General features: G+C 31.3%; 1 protein-coding gene across 50 annotated transcripts in view; it reads left to right on the forward strand.

Annotated features, from left to right (window-relative positions):
• LOC111050883 (septin-7) overlaps positions 1–21,596 on the forward strand; it is a 145,504-nt gene that overhangs the window by 114,021 nt on the left and 9,887 nt on the right. For 24 of the 50 annotated variants that reach the window (XM_039422332.1, XM_039422330.1, XM_039422331.1 and 21 more), the window contains 3 exons: positions 3,336–3,471; positions 5,476–5,630; positions 14,959–16,463. In XM_039422332.1, the coding sequence (XP_039278266.1) occupies positions 3,336–3,471; positions 5,476–5,630; positions 14,959–15,040 (373 nt within the window). In that variant the 3' untranslated portion in view covers positions 15,041–16,463. Of the gene's footprint in view, positions 1–749; positions 783–3,335; positions 3,472–5,475; positions 5,631–14,958; positions 16,464–21,596 lie in introns of those variants that run through there. The other 26 variants (XM_039422326.1, XM_039422289.1, XM_039422297.1 and 23 more) reach the window with 3 other exon arrangements.

A 21,596-nucleotide genomic window follows, 5' to 3' on the forward strand; every position in this document is an offset into this window, starting at 1 on the left:
AATAAAAATTGTAGCCCACACTTCAATTTGAATCTTGAGCATTAAAAATTTGTACAGCAAAGTTTTGGTGATGGGATGCTATATGATCTTGTCACATAATTCACAAGTTTTCTACATAAATATGATTTTCATTTCCTTTACTAACCATTTATCTCTCCCATGAACTTTTGTATAAATTAATATTTCAAACTCTTCCAATTACACTTTTAAATAAAATAAATCTATTCTTATGTCCGGTTCCACCAAGCTCTGTCAAGACATTTGAACATGGTCAAATCAGATACATTTTACAAAGTACTGCACTGGACCATATGACTTCTATGGCGGTAGCTACTATCGATATTTCCAGTGCACACTTGTAAAGCGTACTCGGCTTGACCTTCTTCAAATGTCTTGACTAATCTTGGTGAAACCGGGCATTAGAATTTCATATTCCAATATTTTAAAATTGCCAGTTTCTTATAAAATTATGTTCATCTAATAATTATGTTTAGAAACTATTTCTTCTGTTGGATCCATTGATTGGTGATTATGTTTTCTTAGTTCAATTAATAATAGTTTTCATGTTTTCCTAATATGTTTATCAATAACTGTTGATTGAAACACTACTTGAAATTCATGTTTCATAACTTCTCCCCTTAGTTATTTCAATATTTTGAAACAAGAAATTTCAGTTTGGTTTTGTTTATTTCTCTTTATCATTATCAACATTATTATCATTGTATAAGTTTATTTTATTTATTTTTCAGTCAAATGTTAAATCAGTGGATATCTCATCACAGGTATGACGAAAAAAGATATTAAACTGCATTCTTACTTGTTTTTGACAGAGAGAAGCTATTGCAATCTTCAAAACCTGAACGTGTAAATTGAATATTTGATCCTGCTTCTCTTAAATTTGTAAATAAATCTTTTTCCGTCTCTCATTCAACGATATCAATACTCCAATGTGCGAACCCAAAAAATGGTTATCGTACAATCAATTCAATAAAATTTTAATTTGAATAATTCTTATTCAATATTCTTTATTCCTGAAAAACTTCCATCAAAGCTCAACAAAAAATTTTCTTTAATTTTGAATGAATTAAAATATTCTATTGAATATGCAATACACTTTACAGAACACCTTCTCTTTTGAATGACTATATTGAGTCTTGGACTAAGAACATGCATGAAAATGAATTACTCATGAATATCTCCTAGCAACTTCATGCTGGACATCTCATGCAATTAATGCAATTCTGTAATTTCAACAGATAAAAATTCTTAATTATTAAAAGGATATTCAAATTTCCATCATCAGGTGAAAACTCATGAAAATCCGGGATTTTTGTCCTTCAAAGTTTCTCAAACTCTCGGTTTGGTCTAATTTCCTCCTAGATTCTTGAGTTGTTATTTTTCACAATTTGAGAAGCTCTATAGGTTTGGTTACTTCAAGGTATCTTTCATCTTCTATTGCCTATTCTGATGCTAAACATATACTAAGCGCACCTCTGTTCATATTTTTTGCAATAACTAGTAACTATCTTGCATGTCAAATTTTGCATCTATTTGAGACATTGAGGCATGAAAACTACTTGCTATCCTTCAAGGTCTACTGAGATTGGAAATGCATTGTTACAATCTCCACATGAACAATTTATGAACATTCTGACATCCCTTTTAATTTTGATTTCAATTTTTTGAATCTCAATCATTTCAATATCTAAATAATAGTTCTTCAACTTAAGGCTGTAACTAACTTGAAATTAGGTTAAACAACGTCTTGTCTCATTACCAGCATAGATTGTATAAAATTCCCATTGCAAATTCAATTTTAAATCATCACTCTTTCTCGATGGATTGGAAATTTCAATAATTGGAATGTCGAAGCAGAAAAACCTATTTGTAAACTGCCTACTTTCTCGTGTTTTAAAAAAATAATTTTTCTACTTTCGAACTCCTCAAAACATTGATATTCTGAGGGAAACTACCTCATTCACCTGTAGAAAAATTTAAGATGGTAATTGAATAAGAAAACATAAAAGTAATGTACAAATAATTCAATAGTTGTCTAGTCTAGAGAAGTTATATATTGAAGAATAAATAATTCTCTCTCATCAGTAAGTTTTCATTCCAATAAAACTCTTTCAATGAATATGAATTTATTGCCATTATTATAAATCTCAAAATTGGAAAAAAATAATTGGCTAATTACTTGATATAGCTATAAATTCAATTCTCAAGTTTAAATTCATTCATTTTTAAATAAATAAACTTAGTAGAAAATTTAAAACATTATCATTGTAATCAGTATACAGTATCAATGAATTAAATATACAGTACTATCTCTTCATCAACAAAACCCTTGTTCGTTTCAAGTAGCTAATATATTCAAATTTAGTTAGGTGTGCTTTCTCCATTTTTAATAGATCAGTTTATTTAAATTTCTTGCAATTTTTTCATATTTTAAATTTGTTATTACGCATTATCAACAATGAATAAATTATTTTCTTTCATGAAAATATCAGCTTCTATGTGTCGTGGCTAAAAGCAGGATTTCTTCATGTTTCAACTGTTTTTTCATTTCCACTTCTCCTACATAACAGAATTCCTAATTCTCAGGATCTATAATTACAGATTTTTTTTGAACACTAAATTTAAACGTCTTCAAAATTTCTTCTGTTCACTTTTTACAATCTGATCTCTTTTAGCATGCTCATTTGAAATTTTCTGTTGTCGAATTGAAGTATATTATTATTAAAGTACAATACAGTATCCAATGTATTCCTCCAGTATCAACAAGACAGCTTTTTTAAATAATAGCATACAAAATAGAAATACCATTATAATGTTTGTTTGGTAAAAACATTAATTTTCTTATTTTCAAATTTTTATTCTATCTACTTGTTGTTCGTCGCCTTCAAACATTTTAAATTCACAATTTCTAGAGCTTTCTGTTTTTGAAATAAAATATTTGAAGAATTAAGAATGGTTACATGATGTTCTTATGATATTTATATTAATGAAAATTGGGATTGATTCCTATCATATTTTGTTTGAAATTCAGTGTCATTCTCTCTTTTGAATTATTTTAATCCGTTACACTGTTTTAATTTTAATTTACTCATTTCCTATCCCAAAACATACTTGCATTGACTTCTCCTATTGCTTTCATCATTTTTTGATGAGAATACCAATCTATTATATTTTAATTAATAAAAATAAAGAGCTTATGAAACCTCAATTGAATTCGCTCGCTAAATAACTTCCTACGAATTATCCACGTCTTTGGTTTCCAATTAACAGTTTTTACAATGATAGTTTTTTAACGGTTGTTTTCACTTGTATTCTAGGAACCCATTGGCTCAAATGGAAGAGGAGAAGAGGGACCATGATGCGAAGATGAAGAAAATGGAAACCGAAATGGAACAGGTCTTCGAGATGAAAGTCAGAGAGAAGAAACAAAAGCTCAAGGACTCAGAAGCCGAGGTAATTTATATATTTTTATTGGATAAGACAATAATTCAAGGCATTACTACATTATAGTAAGAAAGGCAATCATCAAAATCTCTAATACTCCTTGATTTTATCCCGTAAGTTGGCTGTATCAGGTTTTATTTAAATGAGTTTAATTTGCAAATTTTTACATGCCTTACTCTGATGATGGTGATTTCTAACTAACTTAACTATTCTGAGGTACTGGAAGCCCAAAATTTAATTGAATTGAGCTTTTAACATTAATTGAAAAAAAAAATAGTTATTAACTTCCATGTACAACATAACAAGTAGAAAAAAATCTGGTGTGGCGCACTCACACAACTTTCCTTGCCGTTATGAAAATGTATCACCTGACGCTAGTGTTCCCGCGCATACTAGTTTACCATTCAAAGATCTGAGCCAGCTGGTGACAGGACAATAACGCTGGATACACACGATATCTGCTATCTCTTCATAGTGAATGAATTAATAGAATCAACAGTTGCCAAAAGTTTGTAATTGAATAATCCACATTTTCTCAAATTTCAAGCTTATTTTCAATTTTAGGTGAAAATGTTACTGGACATTAATTGAAGAGATTTTCATGCTCAATCTTTCCCACTTGAAATTTTTCGTTTAAATTATATCTGAGACCTGATAATTGGAAATATAAAATCAAACTTTGCATAGATGGGGCGGTGCTCCTGAAATTTTTACAGATATGGGACTTGTGGCAGTTGATATAGCTTATCAATGACTATTTTAGGTATGAATTTGATCAAAATCGTTGAAGCCATTTTCGAGAAAATCGCGAAAAACCCTGTTTTTGAAAACATTTTTGCCATTTTAGCCGCCATCTTGAATTGCATTTGATTGGAATTGTTCGTGTCGGATCCTTATAGTGTAAGGACCTTAAGTTCCAAATTTCAAGTCATTCCGTTAATTGCGAGATGAGATATCGTGTACACAGACGCATACACACACACACACACACACACACACACACACCACACACACACACACACCCACACACACACATACATACAGACCAATAACCAAAAACCACTTTTTTGAACTCAGGGGACCTTGAATTGTATAGAAATTTAGAAATTGGGGTACCTTAATTTTTTTCGGAAAGCAATACTTTCCTTACCTATGGTAATAGGGCAAGGAAAGTAAAAAAACATTGTCCTACAAGTTCATTTGTTTGTTATTCTCTATTCTTGCCTGGTGAGATAGCAGCCCAATCTGCAAAATGAATCTGTTCATCTTCTAAATGATCAAAAAAAGTGAGATTTACTTCAAACTGTCAGCATTGATTTAATTGGAAGCATTGATGTTACCTATAAGGAATGCTGACAGTTTGATGTGAATAGTTCTGACTATAGACATATAAGATATCCTGGATTACTTTTTAATAGTAGTAAAAAGCCACTACAGCCATTCTCAACTGTCAAATGCGTCTTTCCCAATTATTTTATATTCTGTGTATAACTTACCATTCAATGAATGATCGAAAATATGTATGTATCTGAATACATATCCAGTTTATGATAATTTTGGGTACCTTTTTTAGGAGGCACACCAACGTTATACAAAATGAGTTGCATATTATACACCAAGTATACAAATGAGTTGCATACATTGGAACTTGTAAGCGTTTGAAAAACATTTCATTAAAATCTAGCATCCTCTGAATAATAATAGTAAATAATAATTTGTAACAATATTATACACTCAATTTCTTGAATTTGAATGATCTATTATGAAATCAATAGTAGTACTTCAATAATAATTTATGTTGAAGAAGTAGGTTACCAATATTTTGTAGTACAAAGGTTCGGTTGCACAAATGTCTATTGAATTGAACAGTGATTAACCGTTTATTATTGTGGTCTAAGGATTTTCTCATTACTTCTCATGGCATTTAACCGTCATTTCATAATGGTTGAATTCAATATATGTACTTTTGTGCCACTTTATGACTAGACTAATCGAGAGAAATATGGTTGATAGCTCCAGAAAAGGCACGAGCAGATGCGCAAAAGCCTTGAAGTGCAGCAGAAGGAGCTGGAAGAGAAGAGAAAGGCGTTGGAAGCCGAGATCGCCGCCTGGGAGCAGACGTCGGGAGTCAGCATGGAGGAACTGAGACGGCGCAGCTTGGAGCGAGAGTGAGTAAAGTTGTTCTACTCTCTTTGTTTTCTCTGATTTCTGGTCCCCATTTTGGTCAATCATTGCACAAACAGGATTACGTTATTAATGAAACAGGCTTCAGAAACCGAGATTGTCATTGGTAAACAGATCTTATTCTAAAAATCTGTTATTATACTTTTATTTACTTCCTACTTCAATCAGGTTCAGAAACCGCGATTGGTTAACAAGTCTTATTCTTAGGATTGCTCACACAGTGTAAGTTCAATCTAAATGAGTACAGATTGTGGTTTAGTACGTTTTCGTTTATACGGCCGCGGCCGATGACCGAGAAAGAATACCATTGGTTCTTATGTAAGTATTCACACAAATGTGAGTACGCCCGTAAGAACTAAAGGCATTATTTCTTAGTTGTCAGCCGTGGAGCATTAACCATGCGTGTAAATACTTTGTGACAACACTATGCGTGCCAACCGTTTTTCACGGTGGGTGTTGTTTGTGCGTAAACTATCGTCGACAACGATAGGTCGTGATCGAAAAAATGACCGAAATGCCTCCATGATTTGACACAGGAGCAGTCGGCCATTCTATTTTGAATATTATGACCTGTCGTTTCCCGCACAAACGATAACCCACCTCTAAGGCCCGTATGCATATTAAATAAAGAAAAGTCAGCAGTTCGTTTAAATCCCGTATGAAACACTTTATGATCAATGAAACCATATCTACAAGTAAACGTGGTTCAGCGTTAAACGTAGTATTAGCATATGGCCCTAAATATTCCTCGCTAATCTAAACAGCTGTTCGATTAAACAATCAAATAATCTGAATCTTTATAATACTTGGAGTAATAAATAATCATTAATATCGGGGCACCGAACTTCGCTCTGGAGTACAAAAGCATAGAAGTATAAAAGCATAGTTTATAATTTATTTATTTATTGATAAACATAACTGAATTTATTCTTTAAAATGATTGAGGAAGAACTAATATGCACAGCCCAAAACTGTTTCTTCCCCGAATTTTGATTTATACACTATAAATAGTCCAAAAAGTAGGTTATGTTCCATCCAGTTGAATTCAGGTACAATTTCCAGTTCAAACATTTAAAAACACTAAAAATAGAAAAGTTCTAATTTAGATTGCTTATAAACCAAATTGAATAACAAAACAACATTCACTAATCTGTGAAATAATGATCAACTTAGAAAACTCTGATATACTTGAATTTAGAATGATATACCATGTCATGTCAACAAATCAGATATTTAGATCAAGTTGATTACAATTTATAGATAATATTTATCGTGAGATAAGCTGATTGATTGCAAATAGTTCAACAGCTGAACATAATTATTCTGTCTCACTCCCACACACGCACTCGCATCTTCCGTTACCGACAGATGACGAAATTATCTGTTTATCCAAGGATGAATAATTATTATCCTTTTCATATCCTTCAGCGAGTTTTCCCAGGAATGAGACCATGTGCAATATCGAATTGTTATATCAAGAACCTCCTTTATTGCAAATTACATAAAAATCGTTAGAGCCGTTTTCGAGATCCGTTGGACATAAATAACCATATAATCATATACCCATATACCCAAATAAATATATATATATATATTATACAGAAATTGCTCGATTAATATAATAGGATTTTTTAGACTGCTAGCTGTTCAGATTCGGTTTGAATACCAGTATTTCAGTGTTTCCTTTCACACATTTTAAAACAAATTCAGTTTTTAAAGCTGTAGACGGTTTTAGACTGGTTTGCACTGAGCGTCAACTTGAGTAGAAATCTAATCAAATTTGATTAGCTATAGTTGTATTCACTTCAAACTGTCAGTATCAGCATTCCTTCTAAATTAAATAGCATCAAAGCTTATCATTGAATAAGTGAATCAGTTGGTGTATCTCACTAGAGATAACTTAGTTGATCCCATTTGTCTAAACTCGTAACGCTTTTAGCACTGTTCAAGTTTATGACAAATCTTTATCAAAAAACTGTTGAATGAGATCAAGGACTGGATCAAATCACTCTAATGGAATACACTAGGTTTAAACCTTGAGCTGTTTTGATTTAGTTTAAACGTACACTGTGGAAAGGCACAGCAATAATAACAAATTTTTACAAGTATAACATCTGTCTGACAAGTGTTTTTGAAGTCCTACGGTAGTATCACAACAATAATTCCCTAAATTTTAAAGAAGTATATCATCGTTCAATCATTATTCAAAATTTCATTTTTTAAATAACTTTTAATATCAAAAGTATTGTAAGTTTGTGCATTATTTTTCGTTCCTCGAATTTCTGTTTAATGTTTGTCCAATTATTTTCGATAACTCTTGAAAAGTTTTATTGATTGTTATCTTGAATATTGTAATGATTATGAGTTTTTCGGCTATATCTGTGTGATTTCTATATTATACTACTTGTTATCGTTGCTTGGTTATACATTAGTGTTTGGAGTGTGTATTCATTGTGGGATATTGCTTGTAGATTAGAAGATATATGTTTGCTTCCTCTTCAACATTTTCAGACAATGTAAAATTTAATTTTGTAGCGTTGATGTCGCACCTAACTTACCCACAATAAGACTATTCTAAACTAAAATTATTTTTTATTCTCTTTCAGATTGATTAATATATATTACAAATTTTATTACTTTTAACCAATAGATTTCTATATAGATGTTTTATATTACTCTTCTTTAATATTATGTAGGACTTATTCTCTTGTGTAATATTGTTAATTATCCATTCTACCTCAATAAACACTTATTTCCTTGTCCGGGCAAATCACCAATCCCAGAAAATGCTTAAGCTCCACTAACTATATAATCTGGCTCTAATATTATATGCTTATTAGTTACTAATATTTATTTCCAAGCTTCCCACCTGATGATAAATTTTTAATCTCCAGTATGTGCTCTATTTCGGATCAAAATAAAACATTTATTGGTAATAAGTTATTTTGGCTACGATAGCTGCAACTTCGTATTTTCAATTATATAATGGTTTTAAATTTTACATTGTCTTCTATAATGATTGAAAACTATTGTTAGCTTTATTAACCTGAGGGATTCACATCTATGTATATTTTATGTTTTGTGGGTGTCATAATAAAATACTCTAAAATGCTGAATTATTTTAATATTATATAATACATCAATAACAATGCAATTTTCATAATTATTTGCTCTACTATTACTGTATTATTCTTATATTATCTAGTCCAGTCAAATTCATGGTCGTTTTTCAGGAAACAGTCCCGAAAGAATTTTTCTCGACGGTTCTATATGTATTTTGGGGCGCTGAATTCGAATCTGAAATTTGCTGACACGCTAGGGGGCGGCTTTGCCCCCAAAACCCCCCAAAAACCCCAACATTTTGGACTTTTTTCCATTTAATCTCCAAAACCCTGAGTTTTTCGATAAAGAGCATTCCTACAAAATTAAAGATAATAAAATGTCCAATAGATTGAGTGGTCGCACAGGACTCTACCATTTTTGGTTCCGGAGCTACGAATTATCAAATAAGGGGTATTATTTGAGGGTTTTTCAAAATTATGCAAACCCACTTCTACCCTATACAACTTGGATCTTTTTCTAGTAATGATGATAAACCACACATCACAAAAAAGAACAATCAATTCTGACACAGGATTCCTTAGGAATTTTCAAACTTAGTAGTGGGGGAATTAGGAATTTAGGAATTATCAAACAAATTTTTCAAGGCCTCCCATAAAAAAAAAATATTTCGGCTGAAATCATCTTACGAGAGTCATGTATTATGAGAATCACCCGTTAGATAGGCCTACACTTAATTTCAGTATTTCCCAGTGGGGGGGACACGCATAAGGATCAAAACTTTAAATACTTATAACTATTGACCGAATGATCAGATCTCTTCGTACTACAGCTCATTCTTCTCAGCTCGTCAAGGCGGTTCAAAACAAATGACCAATTTCTATTTTCAAAACTGTGTATCTCGGTAACCCGAAATGATAAAAAAATGGTACTTTTTGATTTGAAGAACAGGATTTTTTTCGATAATAAACAGTAATGCAAGATTGGATTTGAGGCAACTCAGCATTTATAGAGCATGAAATTCCCTTTCATTTGAGACCAATCGCAAGTTTCTATCATGTATCGAACTCGTTTTAGAGACTCTTGAATAACAGTAGAATCGCAAAGAAAATGTAAACATTTTGGGTTTTGAATTATTCATCTAAATGGTAACAAACGGAAGATATTGTTGATCAAAAACTAAAATTCAACAAAATTGATTTTTTTCTTTAAATTTCACTTATTTTTGAAAAATCATAATTCAGTTCTTATTAGAGATATTAGAGATAAAGAGTTCCGAACGATCTCATTCCATTCAGAATATTTTAATCTAGAAAAAAGGCGGGAGCCAAGTTTTCTTTCCGATTACTGGATTTTGCGGTATAACTGAAAACTAGAAAATTACTGAAATACGAGGTTTTGTGGCCACTCTGTTTCTAGCAGAAGGAAATTTTGCATGAAGAAATTGGTTCTGGGCTTCTCTCATGTATCCAAATAATATATTAAAAAATCAGAACTACTTTAATTATATATGAACACACTCCCTTTTTTATGTCTATATAGACTGGACTATATCTTGTGAAACACCTCAGATAAAAAATCCAGAAAATAGTCACGGTTGTAGAGAATTTTCTCCTCTTTCAACTCCCATGAATCATACTTCTGATTTCAATACCGTTCAAAAGTTACAGTCAATTGAATAGATGTAAATTTGACTTATTTTTAATAAATCATAATTCAGTACTCATTAGAGATGAAGAGTTCCGAAGATCTCATTCCATTCAGATTATTTTAATCTAGAAAAAAGGTGGGAGCAATTTTTTCTGTCCGATTACTGGATTTGGCGGAAATAGCTGAAAACTGGAAAATGAACCGAAAATACGAGGTTTTTGGGTCACTCTGTATCTAGCACAAGGAAATTTTGCATGAAGAAATTGGCTCTGGACTTCTCTCAAGTATCCAAATAATATATTAAAAAATCTGAACTACAATATATATTGCAAGCACCAATGTATATAGTGACTGGACTAATACGCTACTTTGAATATGCAAGACTGTGAAAATGAGAAAAATATCGCAGATTTCTTGAAACAATTATAACTTGCTCCACGATTATATTTTTACAAAAATCATTCACCTGTCATGACAGAGAAGATTCTGTTCTTCAAATCATGACCAAGTACCATATTTCATTTTTTCGAGTTACCGAGATACACAGTTTTGAATATTATAGAAATTGGCCATTTGTTTTGAACCTCCTGGACAAGCTGAGAAAAATGAGATATAGTACGAGGAGATCTGATCATTCTGTCAAAATTTATATTCTGTCAAAATTTATAAGTGTTTGAAGTTTTGATCCTTGTCGTATCCTTATGCGTGCAACCCTTCTAGGAAATACTGAAATTAAGTGTAACGGGTGATTCTCATAGAACAGGTTTTTTATGGAAAGCCTTGAAAAGGAATTATAATAAAAAATTTGTATTTGGCTGTAGAACATGATTTTTCTATTCTTGGGTGTATTCCCCCTCCCCCCACTAAGTTGGAAAATTTCCAACTAATCCTGTGTCAGAATTGATTGTTCTTTCTTGTGATGTGTTGTTTATCATCATTGCTAGAAAAAGATCCAAGTTGTATAGGGTAGAAGTTGTAGGTTTGCATAATTTTGAAAACCCTTCAAATAATACCCCGTTTTTGAAAATTCGTAGTTTTGGAACCAAAAATGGTAGAGTCCTGTGCGACCACTCAATTCATTGGACATTTTATTATCTTTAATTTTGTAGAGATTGCTTTCTCTCGAAAAACTCAAGGTTCAAATGGATAAATTAGAAAAGTCCAAAATTTTGAAGTTTTGGGAGTGAAGTCGCCCCCTGGCGTGTCAGAAAATTTCAGATTCGAGTTCAGCGCCCCAAAATACATTTTGAACCGTCGAGAAAAATTCTTTCGGAGCTGTTTCCTGAAAAAAACGACCATTTGACTGGACTAATATTGTAATTACTAAATCGACAATCTATGGAGAATTCCAAATTTATTCCCTATATTCTTATTGAATTTAAGTTTGATCAATAAACTATATATTCCAATTCCTGTGTTATAATAGTTTTTTAATAAAATCGTCTCGCAGAGTTCAACTTTTATAACTTAAGTAGCTGATGATGAAAAATATTTATCAAATTATAAATCTGAGTTTAGCCTTTGAAAACTCTAAAACTTATTGTTCATCCTGATGGACGTAGAAGTTTCCATCCTATAGGTTACATAAGAGATGAAATATACTTGATTATTTTAGAAATTACTAGTACCCTCTTTACTTTTTTATATAAACACAACTTATTAGTTTCGAGCACTCATGTCATTTTCAAGTGTCAAATTCATTTTGACATTGGGAAACGGCAAGAGTGCTCGGAAACTAGTTGTCTTTATGCAAAAAAGTAAAAAGGTTTAGATTGATAAAGAAATATCATCACGTTGATGCACGTCTAATATCTGTGGTATCTATGAAAATTAGAAATTTGAAGCACCTCATAGAACGATTTATTGTATTTCACCTAAAGTAGCCTTTGCAAGTAATGAGGGGGTTCCCATTAAATCTTCTCATTTGAACATTTCGTTACCTAATCACCCATCATTAATCTGTAGGTTCACTGTAGCACTTTGTACACGAGTAATATTCAACAAGTGAATAGAGAGATTTTTCAAATAAAACTGTGAAACACCTCAAGATATCTTCTGAATCCATTAAAATAATTTAAAATTAATGTTTATAAGAATAATCTAGAAACTTAAACATTAGAAATAATGTTTTATAGGGTACTCATCTAGTTGGATTTGAGATTTAACATGAGTACAGTACAGTATCTTCAATTCAACCATTTTCAATATTTTAAACAAACATTAATTTATGCAATTAGCACTGTGTAAATAAGGCTCTTAGAGTATTGTGAGTTTGGTTTATCTTGTTTGTATTTCATAATGTATTTCTTTGTCCTTATTAAACATATTCACTTCTTCTATTCATCTAAACCAAATAAAAATATGCTCTATTGTAGTGCTCCTGTAATCACTATAATAAATTATTAAGTCTGATCAATTGTTCAAATTGATGACCATCCATGATCTCTGATGCCTTGTTAGTTCAGGATATAAATTTAGTTGTTATTCTATTATCTCTACAATCGTATAACTAATAAAATTGAATGTATAACATTAATTTTGTTCTGAATGGATAATAAAGTTATAATAATAAAATAACTCCAGTATTTCGACATTCATCCTTTGAAAACCTGCCACATTTTTTCTCCTTAATCCTTAGTCATTTTCTCCTTATTATTCTAATTCATATCAATATCTAATCTAATGTTTAATGCGTAAATGAATAATAGAATATCGTTTAAATAACTCGTCTTAGAGAATTGTTCCTTTCTTTTGAAATATCAATACATTTTTTCTCATAATGCTGATTTTGAAAAATCGATACAGATGAAAAGTTGACCAACGCTAGTTGACACATCTTCCAAATCATGCTCATGCTTCTTGAAGTTTGAGATGAGCAGTGAGCTCATTTCAAAACCAATAGCATAAAGTAGCATAAGGGGCACTTATGAACTTGTGAGTTAAAAATCATAATCAAATTAAATTTTCGGAACAAATTGCATTCTCGTAACTCTTCCCTCCAGTGCAAGTTTCATTCTAGCTGAAACATAAACATTTTTGAGATTCAAGATATGAAATAACTTGATACTCTGGCTTTTTCTGTCATAAAATACAGTACCTTCAATGTCAATGTTTATATTAAATCACATTCCTAGACGCATAAACTATTTTTATCATAATATTTTCCAATTGGTGTTTGTTTCCTTAAATACAGGAATTCCCCAGGGAATACGATGACCTTTTAATGTTTGCAAACCTGTTGCTAGTTTGACATTTCAAAAATAATCTAGGATGCTCAATTTTATAGCCCTACAATCTTCTGCCAACTTTTTAACATTTGCCTTCTCCTGAAATTTTCTCTTCCACTCTCTATCTCATTGGATGAACTGGAATTCTCTCTCTCACACACTCACTCACTCACTCTCATTGGATTTGTTCCAATTATGAAATGGAACTCAAGCCTTATTTCAATGAAGTGAACTTGAATTATTTCATAACTCTCCACTAAACATCTATGAATATTAGTTATGAAAATGGGTTATACTGACCACATTATTCTAAATTTGAAACCTTTCAAACTTAGATGAATCAATAGATCTATTTTTCTTTGTTCAATGGAGTGATTGTTGTTTTGCGGATTGTAGAGATAATAGCAATGATGATTGTAATGCTACAAAATAGACATGATCAATGTGTCATTCGAATATTTTTTTTGGTTTGGAATACTTTGTTTTGAGACATTATGAAATTTATTATAAATAAGAGTTTTCATTTATAATTATAATGCACGTCTTGAAGAGAAATAAAAGTACTTTGTCCATTAGTCAAATGAGCTAAGCTCCTCCATTTAAAGCAGGCATTCATTCAGTCAACTATTTCTTTTCTCAAGATATCCTTATCGTATATTCATTAATCAATGGATATTAATATCAAATCATAATTAAATTAACAATATATGCAGGTATTAAACATCTTATCTAATACATGAAATTAAAAAAAATCCTCATCTTATCCAACTAAACAATACTCAATTTCTTATTTTTCATTTGTTTATTCATAAAAGCAATAAATCATTACTATGATGATTAGAGAAACTACTAGAACCCAAAAGTAGGGGTATATTTTTTCAACTTCCACAAGCCACAATTCAATTTTCAGAATGAAATCAAATAAGGAAAGAAAATATGAAACAATAAACTAGAACTGTTTAATCTAGTTAGATTTTATAGGAGCAATACTTGAGAGCAATTAATTATACTTGTAGATAGCTTTGGTGTAAGACAAGAGTTTTTCTGATGCGATCTATGGGAGTTTTTCAATGTCGGTTTTCAAAAAAATGTTGGGAACACGGGTGCAGTGATAGCTGACATAGCTCACATGCAGTGATAGCTAGCTTTGGTAGCAGACATGAATTTCGCTGTGGCAATGTTTTGATGTCGGTTAATTTTTTTATTCTTTTAAGGTGTGTGTAGATTTGGGGAAAAGCGATAGATAGATAGATTTGGTAGTAAACACCAGTTTTTCTCTGGGAATGTTTTGATGTCGGTTGTTATTGTTGGCTATTCGTTGTTGTTGCTTTGTGTGCTTGCTGTTTTGCATGTTGTGAGCGCGCTCTATCCGCAGGTTTGGAGGCAGTGGAGCCGGAGGCAAGTCGGTCACCCGCCGGCACTCGTTCCAGCATCGCAACGAGTGCAAGACACAGTAGAGAGGCGCATGACACACCCACCACACAGCCGGGCCTTGGCCACTCTACTGCACTTTCTCTGTCGTCTAGACACGACTCGCACAGTAGCATCCGCCACTCATTGCTTATTTACTAGTTATTCGCATTATCATCAACGGTTTCTTAAAAAAAAGGAATAAGCTAGATTCCCACATAACAGTGATAGTGAATATGACAGGCTAAGTGAAAATTGATTGCCATGAGCTCAGATTGGACTGTTTCCACTCAGCACGTCCAAGCGAGTATGAATAATCCCATCACAACCTATGGGAATATTTTCACTTTGCCGGTCACTTTCACTATCACTGATGTGTGGGAATCCATCTTGGACAGGTAGAGACAGAATTGATAAGTTAATTGAGGAATTAGTTTTCTTGACATTTTCAAGTTGACGTTTTGAAGCATAGGAGTATTTCTTAAATACAGCTACAGTAACAACTATAGCTGTTGGCATTGTGACAAAGTTGACCATGATGATTGCCTTGAAGATAATTGGAATTTTTTAAACTTTCGGAGATTGTGCTATGCTATAAATACAGAGAAAGAATTTTAATATTAATAAGAAATTATTTTTATTAGCTTTTGAAGATAAGAAGCTACTCGCTTTGTTAATAGTTCTGAAAAGTTTATGTTTTGTAATCAAATTAGTGTTATTTTCTATGCTTGTAAGACAAAGACCGATTTTAAAATGTAGTTGAGAAATTATTGTTCTAGGCATTTGAAGTTGACAGTATTTCATTGTTTGTCTATGATTAGATATATTTTTATAGTTTTTCATAGGTCACCTCATTTTTTAGCATATTATTGTTGAGATTTTTCTAATATATGTAAGAACCATGCAGTACTGTGTACTATATTATACAGTAATATGTAGCTTCTAATAGAGTCTAATAGAGTGCACATTCATTTGTAAAATTGTTCAGGAATTGGCACATAGCGCTATTAATCGATTATAATAATAGTGCGAGTTATATTGTATGTATTCCTTCTATTTGCTCATTTGTTATTACAGTATTTTTAATCAAAAAAGTACTAAGATTACTTGATCAAGGAGACCCAATAAAAAATCCGCTACTCTAGTTATAAACTTACACGAAAATGGACGCTTGTAGCTCCTTTGAAAGTTCTTCATATTTTTTCACTAGAATGAATGTCACATTAGACTCACGATTATCCTTCTACAATAAATTGGTAATGAACTAATCACATGCATTATTAAAATACAGTTCACATATTGGAATGTGAGCTAATTTTTCTTTTTGTGTTTTACTGTTCTGAAAATCGTTTTCTACCGACAGTTGTAAAACTTGGTGCAAAACTGTATATTTCTGTATTAGCTGTACCGGACACTATTAAGGCTTTGCAAAGGCAAAAAAAAAACTTTCTACTGGTGATATTTTTCAAAGTTTTCCGATTCTGTGATTAATCATTGAATGATTTATCAATCATTACTTTTTGAGATATGAGCGCATGAATTTTAATTTTTGGAATAGATTATTTTTAATTCGGTGAGAGATAAATTCATGAAATTCCAAGGATAAATTCTCCATGGTATTGTTCATTAAATTGAACTAAAATTTCAAAAAAAAACTTTTTTTAATTATTTAATTCACTAAAAATGACCAGAAATAACCTCCAGTCGAGTTATTTTTGGTAAATTGAATAACTTTCTCAAAAAGTGATATTTTCAGAGAAGTTTTGTTTTATTCAATCAACTTTAATGCCATGAAGAATGTTAGAATTTCATGAGTGAGAGTTTGTGAGGTAAAAGGATAGGTTAGGTTTTTGCTTTTAAATTGTAATATGCTAATATTATTCGAAATCTTTTGATAATTTTAGATTATAAACAAACAAAAATTTGAAATACCAGACGATATGAATGAAAACCCCTAATTCAATGTTTGTTCAAGTCGATAGTCAACCTATAGTAAAGTCCACGTCAGTATGTGATTAACATTAGTTTTGCTATCCTTGTCTATCATTCGATAGAGCAGATTTTGCTATCCTTTTCTAACTCTGCAACGTTGCCAGATCGTTTTTCAATGAAGAAATAATTATAATTAATTAATAATACAGTATATTTAATATCTATATATTAAGGAAATTTTATTCTTCAATCGTTGAAAAATATTTTTCTCTTGGTGCATAAAATATAATTGATTATTTTGAACCAGAATGAACAGTTGATATTACATCAGTATAATGGTATCAGCTTCCTCTATAGAAGGCAGTGGCATGGCAGAAAATTCGCAACGCTGTTCTCCTATATTTCTCCACTGCCATTATAACGTTGTTATCTTGATCTCTATTATATAACTAAATCCATTCTCTTGAGTTGAAAATCTTGGAATTATTTAAAATTAAAAAGTAGGTCGTGTTTTTCTCGAAATAATAAAGAGGAGGGTCGAATGAATGATAAACTAACAACTCAGCTATCTCAATGATAGATTGTTTTCCTACAGTTACCTTGAAAAGTGACCATTCCTGCACTGATTACAGAACGCAAAGAATCACTTTTCCGCTCTAGTGCGCAAAGTATTACTTTGCGTACTCTTAATACTTTGCATATAAAGGTAGGCGCACACAGATCGTCATCGGACGGACGGCACGCATCGGACGGATTGGATGATTAGATTCGATGCATTGTTTTCAATTGGAGTGCGCATACCTATACGGATGCGGATAGGTATCACTCCAATTGAAAACAATGCATCAAATCTAATAATCCGATCCGTCCGATGCGTGCCGTCCGTCCGATGACGATCTTTGTGCGTCTACCTTTATCTTGCAGCCATCCCAATCTGCTGTTGACATTGTTGGCGTGTATTTTGAATGCGAATTTGTTCTATCTATATTTTTCTGATTTTCAAATAAATAAAAATGAGAAGTCATTAAATTATACATTTTGTATATTATTATTCATTATTTCAAATAATATTTTTTTCATTCATAAATTGATTGGTTGAAAAATTATTTAGGAATTAAGTTTCACTAAAAATTATTCAAATTTTAAAATTAAATGGATTAATTTAACTTTTAATTTGAATAAATTATCGACTATTAATTTTCAATTGGATTATCAAGTTTAAATAAATTAAAGTTGTTATTAATAACAAAATTATACAGACAAACATTTGATGGATTTCAGCCATCATTTTACCCATAATCAACCACTTCTCATATTCAATGGTAACTGTAGGAAAAATTTAATGTGAAATACATGCACAAAGTTCCTCTGCTGCTCTCAAGAAACCATTCCGCCCTCGCCTACGGCTCGTGCGTAAACGTTTCTTTCGGTGCAGCAAACTGTCACTTTGCGCACCAGTTGTACTGAAAGTATTATTTTGAAAAGTGAAGAGACTGAGTGAAGTGATTTTAACATTTTTTAATAGCTTTAAATCTATAACTATATTTTTAGCTTAAACTGATTAACTATTTTTTAGGTAGGCTATTAGATAGGCGATTGTATTGTTATAAAAATTTATTTTTAGTCGTTGAGAATTCTAATAACATACGTATTTTTGTAGATTAGTGATAAATCTAGTATTTTATTATAGACTGTTTAATCATTGAAATTTATAGTAATTTATTATTAAAGAACGACTTGACTCATTATATCTCGAAATCATTTAATAACAAAGTAGAAGTTCATCTTAACTAGAAATAAATGTTTCTCAGCGACTTTTTCCAATTGAAAACAGAATTAGGCTTTACGTAAATAGTTCTGAATTGAAGATTGAAAGGTTGTGATTTTGATTGATGATAGAAATAAAAAAATGTCTACAAATGAATATCGGAGCTTCAACTCTTTTCAATAATATGTTACATCAAACCTACAGGTATGATTTGTGTGTCTCAGATGAAAATTCAACAAAAACAGTCAAAAACTATATAGACGTTCAATATGACCATCACATTTGTCATATTTTGGCAAATGGCTCTCATCAAGTCCATAGCCTTTCTTTTCGAATCATTAATAAGTGTAACTTCAGTAATTCATTCTAGCTTTTGAATTCAGCGAGGTGGTCACTTGGTAGCGGAATCACGTTCACACGATCGATCTGTGAAGCCACAAAGATAAAAATTGTATGGCGTTAGCTCAAGAGTACGTGGAGCCATGTATAGCTAGCCCTGACATTGAGGTCCTCGAGCGGCGTATAGACGGGAGAATAGAGACAGCAAGTGATTTTCATCGAGTCACTTTTTATCAATTGCAAATATCAATTTTATTTTTTATCAATTTTTTCCATTTACAAAGCATCGGTTTGGATGTAGAGTGACGAAATGAAAAGCTCTAGTCACCAGTAACTTGCCCTGTTTACTTTCCTTGTCTATAAGGCGTTTAGCAGCCAATTTCAACCAGTTCAAACTATTTTGAAGAAACGCAGCGAAAGGTTTCTCGCGCATGCTCACTGGTGCCAACAAACAAAACTGTTTGAGTTTCTTTTTGACTTGACATATATCATGTTCAACTGTAAGTTCAATCTAACAAATACTTCAAAGAGTTGAAACCCCGTATTAATTTGTAAACATTATAATATAGAAATGAGATTTAATAGACTCAATAAACTTCAAATCTTGAAAGTTAGAAGGTGATCATATTTAAATGTAAAAGAAATATTTCTTACCAGAATTGCTAATAGAATTCATCCAAGTACTAATTTGATATACAGTACTTCCGTCTTGCGGTTCAAAATTGTGTCTAACCAATTAGACACTTATTGAAAATAGACGAAGGACATTTTGGAGTTTATCTAATCCATGTTCAAGCTCATAAAACCATTAATATTGTTAATAAACCTCTATTTCATATATTTAATGAACCTCCTCAACCATATAGCGAAAAAGTTTTGCAATAATTCATACATTTTTGCACATTTGTTCATGCATACTCACCTCTTTTGAATCGCACAGTAATCAGTGAATTGAATAATATTTGAATGCTAGTTTCACACATTGAACATTAAATTACTATGTAGATCATTATAATATTGTATAACTTTTACCTTGAAATGTATTTTGAAATATAATAGTGAGTCTTTATAATTCCTAGTGCTGTTTCATATTTACTAACATATTTTTTATATATTTCAAATTGTACAGCATGAGGAAATCTCCGTGTGGTTGTAAGTTTTTTGAATTCATGCCAAAAAAAGACGAAGTGGAGGAGTTTGCTCAGTATGCTACGCCGCAGTAGAATCTACAAAAATCGATCTTGTTTGGATCTCAAGAGACTTCAAAGTTTTTTACTCTAGAATGAATATTATATACCTGCAAATAATTCAGTATCAGATTCTTGAATGAGAATACTGTAGTATAAATTTTCCTAAGCAATAAATGGAACTGATCTTGTAGATGGTTACTAACTGATTTGAGAAACGTTATCCTTTTTGTTTTATATTGAGGGCTTGGATAATACTGTTCTTTCTAACTAGACTAAATAGAAAATTTGTGCTTGTGATGGTCTCAGATAATCGAACACATAGGTAATACAATGTGAGAAAATATTGATAAAATGTGTTCTGTAGAGTTACATAGTGTACAGTCAACAATCGTCATTGAAATTCACAAAACTATTTGCATATTGGTTTGTCATCGAATGCAATATTATTTGGTTGATTCCTATTAAATAAGTAAGACTAAAAAGTTTTTCGCTTTTGAAAAATAGTATCAGAATTGAAGAATTGAGACCAAATAATTTAATATCAGTCTGATTATTTGCCAAGTGACGTGAATGTGACCGTGACCAATGCTCATTTGTTTTAATTTTTTTGAAGTTTTGTTTTTTAATGAATTAATCAGATTTATATAAAATATAACTACTATAGGATATTATTATCCTTAAATGTTTTTCACTAAAACATTCTGATTTTTGTTCAAATCAGTTATTTAACATTCTCCATTTTGTACAATTCCTCCACTCCAGGAAGCTAATTACAAAAACAATTTTTTGTTTCTTAGGTTGAGTTTCAAGCTAGAATATCGTGTAACTATTTCATCTTCATTTTAAAAGGTTTTCCAATATTCATTCTTTGATTTTGATCTGGATCCTGTGTTGTTATACTTATACTTAGTTATGTATGAATCAAAATTATAATCATGATATTGTTGAAATGTGAGTTTATTTAATCTCTTGTACAGAAGTAGATTGATTAATTTATTTTAATTGTTCAATTGAACTTGGAAGTAGCTTCAATGCTGGAATAAGCTTGAAATTGGAGAATTAGAAAATGTAGAAATCTATTAGAAAAGAAACACATAAGATATTATTTATAGATATTAGATTATAGTAACTTCTAAAAACAGGCGAAGAAAATGGTGCTTGGTAAGTTACTTTTCAGTTTTTAGTTTCTAACTTGGTTGTGGTCTTCCAGTGTTTCAATTTTTTATAATCATAATCTATTATTATAAATGTATTCAAAATTCATATAAATATAAAGAAAATAAAAATCTCAGTACCCTTTTTTGAAATATTTTATCACTACATGTTTCGGACATTTATGCCATTTTCAAGTGATATGGCATATCACTTGAAAAT

Source organism: Nilaparvata lugens, chromosome 2, assembly GCF_014356525.2.
Source record: "Nilaparvata lugens isolate BPH chromosome 2, ASM1435652v1, whole genome shotgun sequence".
In the NCBI taxonomy this organism is placed as follows: domain Eukaryota; kingdom Metazoa; phylum Arthropoda; class Insecta; order Hemiptera; family Delphacidae; genus Nilaparvata; species Nilaparvata lugens.